At 34.1% G+C, this 12,094-nt stretch overlaps 1 protein-coding gene across 1 annotated transcript; it reads left to right on the forward strand.

The window, feature by feature from the left end:
- The first annotated feature begins 211 nt into the window (after nucleotides 1–211).
- Nucleotides 212–11,868, forward strand: LOC135693515 (aminoacyl tRNA synthase complex-interacting multifunctional protein 1). Its single transcript, XM_065212031.2, has 10 exons — nucleotides 212–370; nucleotides 4,547–4,572; nucleotides 5,180–5,276; nucleotides 6,333–6,521; nucleotides 8,008–8,118; nucleotides 9,027–9,100; nucleotides 9,549–9,589; nucleotides 10,411–10,532; nucleotides 11,238–11,272; nucleotides 11,585–11,868. Exons 1-10 carry the CDS (start codon nucleotides 277–279, stop codon nucleotides 11,714–11,716), a joined length of 921 nt encoding a protein of 306 aa, XP_065068103.2. The 5' UTR covers nucleotides 212–276; the 3' UTR covers nucleotides 11,717–11,868.
- The last annotated feature ends 226 nt before the right edge of the window (nucleotides 11,869–12,094 follow it).

Here is a 12,094-nt window from a genome sequence, read left to right on the forward strand (position 1 = left end):
AAGTATTTGTTTAGCTATGAGAAATTTCAAACCAATGATGGTTTCCAAAATTTTCAGCTTTATTTGGCGATCAGATTTAGATTCTACTAACTGCGATCCCACAATTATTGAAGCTTGCACCATGTGACGAATTCGAAGAAAATGCGTAGCATGTTCTTCTGGCCTCTTTCTCATTCAGCAGGCTGATGAAATCTTGAAAAAGTGCTCCACCTTAATAACTGGCGAATCACCTTTGTTCTCTTAAAGCGACGTCCACATGCAAAGTGTGAGGTCAAAATGGTTCTAGACAAGCTGGTGTCAAATGCTGCAGCTGCCGAACAAACTGTAAAGATTTTATCTCAAAGACTTGCTGGTTTGCAAAAAGCCTACGGTAATTTGTGTACTATTTCAATTTTAGGCCTTATTGATTCCTGTTTGCTCGACAACAGGCCCGATTCTGCTGTATGTAGCTACTATTATTGTAGAGATCGTGTATATAATGCTACTCAGATTAAACACGTCCTTATCTCCCTCCCTTGGATTCTAAGGTAATGATACTTATTCAAATGATTGTGAAAAGTCTGGGAGATTTTTCACATACCCTACAGCAAGACAACATACCCTATCCAGGGGCGGATCCAGGAAATTTCTTGACCGGTGCACAGTTTAAGGGACCACACCCAACAAATTTACCACGCCCATTTTCGGTGGCGATGTTAAGTAGCTTATTTTTTCCAATGAGCGTCCCTCTCTAATGCATGCTCCCCTTTTGAGCAAAATTTCTCTAATCAGCACCCACTCTCCAATGAGCGCCCCCCAAATATTTTGAAAAATATAGAGACCAGCAAATATTTACAATAGTAGTCAGTTTAAATATATTGAATGAAACCTATGCTGTTTTAATTTGGAAAATCTTCTGCAACTACTGACAGAATTACATAAAAATAATTTGAAGGTATTGACAATTTAAATATTCAAGATGCCACACCAGTATTTATGCAAATCTACTATTGATTTCAACTCGGATGAAATTGAAATATTGTAATTATTATGCCCATAACAGCTGTGATTGATTTTTCTAAAAACAATCATTGTTTAAATTCCAAAGCTCAATTTTTTGTTGGTGGATTTTACACCTCTTTGAACTATTCTTCCTTTAGAAAAATCACAAAGGGGGGCTGCGATGCCATTACTCACTTAAAAAACAAAGCGAATATCTCAACACTTCAATTAATGTTTGTCGTAGTATCACAATTACCTCGAAGCAAACAACATAGATTCACGTTTGCGAAACTCGAATCAACTAATAACATGGCTAAATAAACGCAACCTGGCATGTCACCCTATTCCTCGACCAGATGCATATAATATTTTCTGATGTCTTGCAATTTTTCACAAAGTTTGTATCTTACCACTTACCTGATAGATAGGTATCTTAGGCTGTAGCTTTGCTACACTTCCGGAAAAGAGCTGGGAATCAGTGAACTAGTCAGCGCTATTGTCGTTCCAGTAAAACTCGAAAACCTCTGCAACGCCCCTTCTCTATCATTTCTTTGACCAGGCTTTTCTTTTGCCATAAATATTAAAGCAACGTTTCTGTTCATGCATTTCGTTATACCAACGAGAGTTGCCGCAAATCCCAAAAGCTTATGCCAGTTCCCTATCCATCAATTTTCCTGAATTTTTATTGGCTATTTCGTCTTGACCGGTGCTCAGACGATGTTGAGCACCTGTGAAAAAGCAAATGATTGGATAATGCTGGATCTGAGCACCGGTGAGAAAAGAGTTGATTGGCTAGCTCCGTTTGTAACAATTCTAATTTACAAACCCACCGGTGCTCGGAATAGCATGGAATAATGGGATTTCATCCGCAATCTAATTGGTCAGCACTTGCATTCTACCAGAATTTCGTTCCGGTGAATATGCCATGATTGTAGACATCAACGCGACAAAAGAAAATTCTTTAGATAAAAGGATATTTTTCATGCAAAATAGATGAAAACATCAAATCAGTAGAAATCTTTAGCTTTTTTCGGAAACACGCACAGGAACAGGTACAAGAAACTGTACTTTGAAAATCTGACCAGTGCTCAAGCACCCTTTGCACCCCCCTGGATCTGCCACTGACTATCAGGGAAACTTAAGAAATTTAGGCCTATGAAAGAGCCAAAAATATTTGATATGTGTGGTAATCATTTCTGGTTACACTCAGCGCGGGCCAAGCTACACAGTCAACTTTCCCTATCATTATGCCATACTCCAGTGCCAGTATGGATTCCATGGCAGCTGCACTCCTGAGAAATTTTTCTAGAAAAACTGGTGCACTCTTGCACAAACGAAAGAAAAGCATTGTTTGATTGTGTTTTTCGAGGCTCAAATAAAAAAGTTTTTTTCAAACATGGCAAAGTGTCTTTCTTAATTTGTGCGTCACCAAGATTGGAAAAAAGCGCGCCATTCTAAATTGAGTGAGCCACTTGACATCAGGGCTGCCAAAAAGTTTCAGTGGGCCTGGGGCAAAGGTAAAGAAAATTTTTGTGACCCTGTTTTTTAGATTAGCTTAAAATACACTTCAGAATATTCTTTGCAGTCATTTACTTGCAATTGTTTCAATATTTCTTTGTTTCAATGTTTCATTGTCATGTTTTCCATTCTATAAACTGATTACTATCATTTAACAATAAACAGATTCATTATATTCTTAAAATGAAATTCCCCTCTTTACGAGGTTCCCTAGACATCAAGGCCCTTTGGAAATATGCTCCCTTGTCCCCCTCTCGAGGGCCCTGCTTGAGATCATACTTTAGGTCTTAGGATGATCTTGTTTTTGACCTTTTCAAACATTTTTTAATTAACCTCTTTACCTGACAAACCTTAAAGAATTTGGATAACTGATGGTAGTGGTAGGTAAGCATAGTTCAACTCTCAATCATTTATTTCCTCAAGAGGTAAGCAGGTGTAAAAGCAGGTGAGATGCAAAATTGATGTAAACAGAAAAAGTGCCGAAAAATATATGCACACACTCAAGAATCACTGAGAAAATTGATGCACAATAAAATGTGCGCACTTGTCACAAATGCACTCTTGCACTCCCGAGTAAAAGCTTGTGCACTCTCGAGATCTTGTCGAAAACTGCCATGAAATCCAGACCGGCTCCAGTGAGCATGAAATGCATTCTGTTACATATATTTAAAAGTGTGAACATTTGTTTATGTTCTCTATGGCGATGGTACAAAGTTCTGTCATTATTATTCACTCTTTGTTCAAATTATCCAAGAAATCAGGGAAAATATGACAGATGTGCCGAAAAAGTGCCTCTCCAGTTTTTTCAAAGCTCTTGCTGGCAACCAGTGCTGCAAAAAGTTGTTTTGATGATAATTTGACAGTGACATGTGATATGAAATGGCCTAGGCCTTGTATAACTGATGTTAAAGAGGGAAAAATTGAAGCAGTTGTAAGTGGATACACCTGTTGTGTTCCCAAGTGTTTCAGTAACAAGTCAAGGGACACTGAACTCTCTTTCTATTCTATCTCAAATGGCAAGCTTAGAAGAAACAAGAAATTTAAAATTGATGGCTGGATATGATATCTCGCAAACTTTTTAACAATCCAGATGAAGGCTATAGACTTTGCTGCTCATAAGTCATAGATGCTCAAAGCATTTTGCTGGAGGACGTATTCCAACTATTCATATGAAAAAGTAAAATGCCTTTAGTTAATCAATTTGTTATACGAGTTTCTAATCAATTGTTAATCTTGTCAGAAGTTTTCCAACCCATTTGATAAATCAGCATCAAATTCCACTGGCCCAAGACCTTTGAACTTTTACAGACAAATTTTAGTTGAATGTGCTAAATGCTTAATCAGCTTTAGACGGCTCTTTATGGCTTAAAAATGTGTGATGTTTTTCACTTTTCAAACTTTGATTACATAACTTTAAAAGAAATAGCAGTTTCATCCCATCTTGTTTCACAAATATCTAAAATACATATCCATCTTTTCATAGTTCATATCCATGTTTTTTTAGTTTCTGTAGGCCTTTGATGTGTTTCTGCTCTTTGTTTGATTGAACAATTGCTGAATAAACAAAGAGCCTTTCATGGAGCTGTTCAATTCCAAAGTTTGGTATAAACCTGAAAGGCTTGGTCTTGCCTTCTTTGTCAATTGCAGAATCGTTTGAGTCCTATAATCTTCTCCATCAATAATGAATTGCTCGTTCTCTTTTACAGGCTTTTTATTTTTTAAACTGGTTTGTGAGAAACTAGTACTAGGATGACCAAAATTTAAGAAGGTTCTTAGTACTACGTGTAAAAAAAATTAAAAAAACAGAAATATTTCCTTTTTATAATAAGAGGCGAAAAGTTTTGATCTTGTTTATTTTTCTTTGGAAAAGATGATATACTTTGAATTTTTATCTGCTCACGATTTTTTGTGATGGTTAGTCAGATGTTGGCGGGTTTAACTACAAGTAATTGAATGCTAACGAGTGTTTGATGTAATAAGGAGAATGGTCTATACACTGTAATTTCCAATCATTTAAGAGTGATGATGGAATAATTTTATTTTTTAGAGGAGCATAAACGGCAAAGAGAAGAGGTACTTTTTATGCTATTTGCATCCAATTGACAGTTCTGCTCATTAGTTAATTTCTAAGTTCAGTCATAAAAATATCTTGAATCATCAAAATAGCTAAAAGTTTTTTCAACTGTTTTGGCATTTCTATCAAGTAAATCATGATTTCCAGTACTTTGATATTGCAATTAATCTTATGCATATATCATAAATTCTCTTTTTAATCCCCTGGGGGGCTTATTGTCCGACTTCATCCCTCGGAGTACCAACAGCCTGTAATTTTGGTAAAAGGCTCTTACATTGCCCATGCTTAATGCACATTAAATCTTTGTCTTCAGATCTATCGTGACTGGAAGAGACATGGTGTGAATTTTGATTTGATGCGAAGTATTGAAATTATTTCGGCATCAGTGAAATTTTTTTGGAGGGGCTAAATTGAGAGGGGGCTAATTTAATTGTTCCTTCTGAAAAGGGGGGCTAATAAGAGAAAGGGGGCTTGACTGAGAGGGTGGCTTAAAAGAGAATTTACGGTAGTTGTCCAATATATAATTGTTTTCTTTGATGAGCTGATGCACTTATGACATGCTTGTAAATATGTGCTGATTTTATGCTATTTAAATTCTTTGTTTAGCTTGAAAAATGTAAGATTGTCAAGGAAAATGAAAGCTTAAAGCAGCAAATTGAGGGCTTGAAGTTTGATGTGGATTGTTTGCGTGTTCAAAATGGAGGTACAGTTGTATTACTCTTGTATACAATAATTACAGCAACTTGTGTTTTTTGCAGCAAACAGAATTTTAAGGATCTATGTTAGAAAGATAAGAAGAGGACCTCTTCAGCCAACAAATTGTATTGAATACGTGAATAAAAAAAACGTGAATTATCTTTTTATAAAGGTGTTTTTTTTGCAGAATTCTAATTGTTTATTAGGTTGTAAGACTGGAATGTTGCTCCTTTTCAAAAATAAAACCGAACAAAGACAAGTAGATATGGAGACACTAGTGGCCACAATGTTCGCATCCCGTTTGCCGTCTTTAAAGTTTTACAAAGGAATAGCACGATTTTAAGTCTGTTCAAGTTTGATTTTATCATTTTGGTTGAAATGGTGACCTGTTCAGCCGTATATTGTCAATTGTCTATGGCCTAGTTTTTGCAGCTTTTCCCTCAAGTACTTTTGCTTGAACTGATAGAAAATTCTTTCTACTAAACATTTATTTAAATGCAACTGGGCGCTTGATATTTGCACTCAAAATGCAACAAAATTGTATCTATTATCATTTGTGACTAGCATCTTGCGAATTGCCAACGTGTGAATTTGTGGCATCGCCTTCAAAGGCGAGGTCATCCAAAGTACATTGTGATGTCATATTTACGTAGCACTAAACTGAAAAATTCCTTTCTTTTAACTCCATTCAGTTGCTGAAATGAAAGCACTTGTAACTGAAAACCGATTCAAAATATTCAAAAACAAATAACGAATTCATCATCAGCATCTGGCTGAAGAGGTTCTTCATATATATATATATTGAAATGGTCTTCATTTTCAAGAGCCTACTGTTTGAAGTCGCGTGGAATTATTTCAGTTCCCTAGATATTTATTTGCTTTATTTTGTTTGATTGGATAATTACACAGTACTTATTTAGATTCAGTACTTATAATTATTCGAAGGAAATAAAAGGTGAAGTGACAGTACAGAAATCTACGTTCTTAATCTATTCAAATCTTCTTCATACTCACTCTAGTTTTTTTATGAAAAATATGCTAAAAATTTATTTTGTACATACAGCAAGAAGCATACGATTGCCAAAAAGCAAGCCAGTGTCACTCGCTCCTGTTGATTTGCCAAAAGAAGAGGACAAGAGCAACACCAGAGCTGCTACCGAGACTCAACCAAGTAAGGCAAATGAGAAGAAAGTAAACAACAAAAAGAAGGCAAAGGAATCAAGTGAGGAGAAATCAAAGCCGAACAACGCTGGTATTACTGACGTTCTTGTATATATGTTTTTCTTAAATGCTAGGTTAAATGTTAAGAAAGACTTAAAAAACTCCTTGATTTTTAATCTACAGTTTAAACTATCAAAAGTTGGTTGTGATCAAGCCATCTATCAAATAACTATCATTTTGCATTGTTTCTCGAATGTTGTGCAATGTTCAAGCCTAACTTCCTCAGAGGTCTAACTTTAAAAAGTTTTTTAGGTCTAATTTTGCACTTATAGAGTTGTCATTTGGTGCTATTTAAAATAGTCCGGTATGCGAATAACATTTTTTGCTTTATTATATCAACACAGACACAAATTTGTTTCCATCTAAAGGCACATATAGAAATTCATGAGGTTTGGTACAAAGCCATACTTCCTCCCTCTCTCTGTGGTTTCAAAACAAAGTTTTCTGGATTGGCTAGGGCCATTTTAGCTGCTTGATCACCCTTCTGTCCCTAGAAAAAACACAGGTATCTCAAAATTAAACTTGCCAGCAGATCTTAATTGATCATAAATTTGCAGGTCCTTTTTATCTCACGAAGGAAACGATTCCTGTAAAAGTAAATTATATCCGGCTCGGCTTTATTTAAGACATTACATTTGTTTGAATATGTCCGGTAATATTTGGTCCAACTTTTAAGTGCTAAAAAACCTTCTGATGTCATGGGTTACCACTATATGACAATATACTATTTTGTTACTATATCATAACTACCAATTCAATTCAAAGGTGGTCATTGAAAATTACTACTGCATCAATGCCACTGAAGAAAAGCAAAAAATGCTTACCAACACATCGTTTTCAATGGAATACAGCATTTGAATAGTGTTGATTTTTATATCGTTGTAAATATTGTAATTTTTCCAGACTTGTTTTGCTCTACGAGCTTGTGAATAGAATTTGTAACAGCATATTCGATTTTTTCTACTGCCAAGTACAGCAAAATTTCACAACACCCCTTGGTAACTTGGTTTTCACTGATCACTTAGATTTATATTGATAATCATATCAAAATAATTGGTAAAACTTTTGATTTAATTGTTTTCTCTTCATACTTGCAAAAAACATGTACCTTGTTTCTCCAAATCAATAATAAAATTTCAAAATATATAGAGATACAAAATAATTGTTTAGATTTTCTTAGATATTTTTTTAGATCAGTCATGTAGGTTGTAGTTTCACTCCTATACAGGCTGTTTATCTCATACTAGTTAGGAAAACTGTATTCCAATTGCTCTATTGTTGTGTGATGTTTTCCTGTTCACGAAGAACAAGGGAAAAGGACAATAGACAAACAAGATGGCTGCTTATTTGTCTGAAACAAAGCTCCCAAGTTATTTTTCCTTACCAATTAAAACTTGTTTCATTCTTACACTCCAGGATCACTTTTTGTTGATGTTAGTTTTGATGGCACCTCACGAATTTTATAAACCATCTTCTATAAGCAAATCAGAACATAACAAGTATTGATTTTTCCATAGGCAAGTCAGACGAATCACGCCCTGTTGATGCTAGCAGACTCGATCTGAGAGTTGGCAAAATAATTCATGTTGAAAGACATCCAGATGCAGATACTTTGTATGTCGAAAAAGGTAATATATATCGCACTGTTTAAGCTGTTCGCCAGTTTTATCTTCGATACATCTTTTTGTCAATTTTTTTTATTTTTCCTAGCGTAGATTTTTCGATCTATGTTATGACTTTTTGAACAATTTTTTTGCGGTACAGAATTTGAAAATGGCTTTGAAAAAAGCAAACATTATACAACATACTAAAAGCTTTTTCGTCTGACACTCCTCAGAGCATAAAACGTCAGAATAAGGTTCCGAAAGAACACGGTGCAAAATATATACCCAGTTGTGGATCGAAATGGGCCAATCAGAAAAACACAAGCACAAGACCGGTATAGTTGACCAATCAATGCCGCGAGCCTAAAGAAAAATTACCACTGGAGTCAAAGAGAGAAAACGCTTGACTTTTTATATTCTGAAGAGTGTCAGACGAAAAGTTTTTGTGTGACTCAAAATGTTTGCTTTTTTCAAAGCCAATAATTATATAGTTACGAAGGGAGATACATTATTTTCGTTTTGAGGGCTGGTATAAACAGTTGTTTTGTTCTCGAATTAAAAGAAGTCCTTACATTTAACCCTCATTTGCCTAATAAATCAGATATTTACATATAAGACGTTATCTAAGTATATGTTGTCTATTTTAACAAAACAGTGCTCAATACACACTAGAACAGCTCAATATCTAAGACATTTTACTAATAGGACACCTTTGATATTTTGTGTATGAAAACTGTTTCATGAATCAGAAAACAAAGGAGCTTCTATTATGTCTTCTATTTCTATTTCTCATACATCATCTATATTAGAATGTTTTATCATACGTATAAACACGTGTGTAAAACTATATAAGATATCTTCATCATGTCTCTAACGAACACGTTTGTTATGTTACCATGCCTGTTTACTCAATATGCATTTAACACTTTCAGTCGATCTTGGCGAAGAAAATCCACGAACCATTGTAAGTGGCCTAGTCAAGCATGTGCCAATAGAAGAAATGCAGGTACGTGTTAAGGTTATAAAAGAGAAAGGTATCTACGGAGATTTACCCTGCAAGAAAAATGCATTTTATTGATCGCTATAAGAAACTCAAAAAGGTTCTGCATCCTTGACCAAAATATTGTTACCATGAAATGCCATTATCAGCGATGGTTTAAAAACCTGCAGAAAGTCCAAGAGAACTGTACAGTTTTGTTCCATTATTGCATTTTTGTATTTTTTTCATATCAATGAATAATACAACTTTTGCTGGTACAAAAACTCCCTAATATCATATGCTACATTAAGGTACATCTACCTTATGTAAAGGAGAATATGACTGTACAGGATGTTTGCAATTGGCGCTGCTATTCGACAATTGTTAAATGATCTGTGCATATCTCGCTAGAAATTTTGATTTACATGGCTGTATGATTTATTTGTAATGATAATTTTGCTTCTTTTATTTTTAGGATCGATTGGCTATTTTCATGTGCAACTTGAAACCTGCCAAGTAACCTAACTCTTTATGAATTTTCTTAAATTTTAAATTACTGGTTTTTGCTAGGATTGTGAACCCAGCAAACCTTTGTATCCCAGTTTTTCAAAGTTTTATTTTACTTTACAGTTAATAGAACGCCACCTAACCATTTATTTGCTTAGTTGACTGATTTTATTTAATTCTTTGATTTTTTTAACTTTTTGAAATTTTTTATTCTTTTTTCATTTTTTACTTTATTTTCAATTTTCTTTAAAATTTTTCATTTTCAAATTTTTTTATTTTCCTTTTTAATTTTCTTCAATTTTTTGAATAATTTTTAATTTTTTTACTTTTTTCTTAATTTTCTTCAATTTTTTGAATTTTTTTTATTTCATTTTTTTAATTTTATTTTTTTATTTTAAACGTGTAAATTTATGCGTAAAACACGTGAAGATGGTAAGAACTTTTCAAGTTGTTTTGTTTCAAAAGAAATTTTGTTTAACATAATTTAATTGTTTTAAAGTTGTATTAAAATTCTCGGCATCATATGAAGGAGTGCAATGTAATTTGCTTCCATTGTTACCTCTCGCATCAACTCCAGAATTTGAAACAATTAGATTAAATAGATGAAGTGGTCATATAATTTGTTATATTTGCACCTGAAACTTTCAAATAAATGTTTCTTAATATTTCTTTTTGTCAACAATGAAGAAACATCTGTTTACGGAAGGGCACGTTAGAAATATGACATCATAGACTCTGCATTACTGCAAAACCAGTTTTATCGTTTCTTTTTTTTGCGGAATTGCATTCTACTGAGCACTCTGTTCTAATAAGATGTCATTCGTTTCTAGGATGCGTGGAATTTTGTCTCAAGGCATGATAATGTGCGCATCAACTCCTGAGAAAGTCCAGCCCCTGTTGCTCCCAGAGGGTGCAACTATTGGGGACAAAGTGCGGATGCAGGGATACACGGGTATTCGATATGATATCTCACTGATTCAGCCATTTTTGCTGTGGAGGAATGTTTTTAACGTTATGTTTGAAACATAAAATCTCTCCAATATATCAATATAGAATTTTTAAAGAAAAAATAGATTTTTAAGAATATAAATTTGCATCCAATTTCATATCCAATTGCCTGTTTAGATTTTATTCGTTGAAGGAGCAGCTTTTACTTTTCACAATGCAAATCGTATTTATTGACCAATGTCGTAATTTTACCTTAGGTTTATTTAATTGTTAGAATAGGTTTATTTCAATTCTTACGTTTCAGCAATAAGAGACAGAAAAGTACACATATAACGTTAATCCTTGCGGAGATGGAACAAATTGCCTATGTTATGTCAGCGCCTTTCCTGTCTCCAAGATCAAGATTTTATAACCCCAAACTCAGATCAGAAACTTGGCCTAGCTATATGATTCATCGTCTGTCTGAAGGATAAACAGCACATAGTTTAAAGGCCTTTTAAATGAATGATAAGTGTTTTAAATATTGCAAATGCTCATCAGAATTACATCTTAGCTATCAACGAACAATGTTTATTCATGGTCACAAAAGGTCCAGTAAAAACAGTTTTCTGGCCAAAATTTATCATTGACAACAAAACTACTGTTTTCTGTATATTTCATAAGGCTCAATCTCGGTATTCAATTTATAATGACGAAAATTTTTCCTTAGTTGAACCAGATGTACAACTCAATCCAAAAAGAAAGGTATATGTTAGTTATGGAATATTGACAATATGTCTCATTTTAAACTCCATGCTGATTGAATACTCGTGCTTGATGTTAAGATTGCTAGGCAATTAGGCTATAAGAGTAAAAAATTTTCTTTACGTCACTCAACCTTCTATTGGCCTAGCCCAATTATCATCGTTTCCTTTTGTTCTTAAAGTTAAATTCCTTAGCTGTTGATAATAATAGATGTATTCGAGGTTTTCACTTTCTTTCTTCTGTTTTAGATCTTTCGTTGGACTGTTTTAAATCTTTTTTCAACATTTCATTTCTTTCTTTCAACTTTTTTAGATCTGGGAGCAGGTCAAACCTGACATGCTTGTAAATGGCCAAGGCATTGCAACTTACAAAGGAAAAGAATTCTATATTGAAGGAAAAGGGTCTTGCTATTCAAGTGTCTTGAAGAACTGTCCAATATCCTAGAAATCAACTTCAAAGAAGACACCATATTTTTATGAAATGACTTATAAATAATAGTGCAATACCAGCAAGTCTAATGTTCAAGCAGATCAATGCATTTGATTAATGCAGCTTAGTGTCATGGTTATTTAATTGTGTCTCTATTTGTAGTGTGATTTATGCTTCTTTTTCCATTCCAAGAAGGCCGTACGGAAATCCTGAATTTCATACGGAATTTGACAACGAAATTTCTACAGTTAAAAATTAAGTTTGCTATTATTGTTGTGACTATTGGATATTGTGGAGGAGTAACCCAATTAAATATGTACGTTGCGAATGGTACTTCATCCAGAATAATGATAATATAGTTATCATCACGACGTTTCGAGGATGTGCTCGTTA

Source organism: Rhopilema esculentum, chromosome 11, assembly GCF_057945365.1.
Source record: "Rhopilema esculentum isolate cy_ngs chromosome 11, ASM5794536v1, whole genome shotgun sequence".
Classification (NCBI taxonomy): domain Eukaryota; kingdom Metazoa; phylum Cnidaria; class Scyphozoa; order Rhizostomeae; family Rhizostomatidae; genus Rhopilema; species Rhopilema esculentum.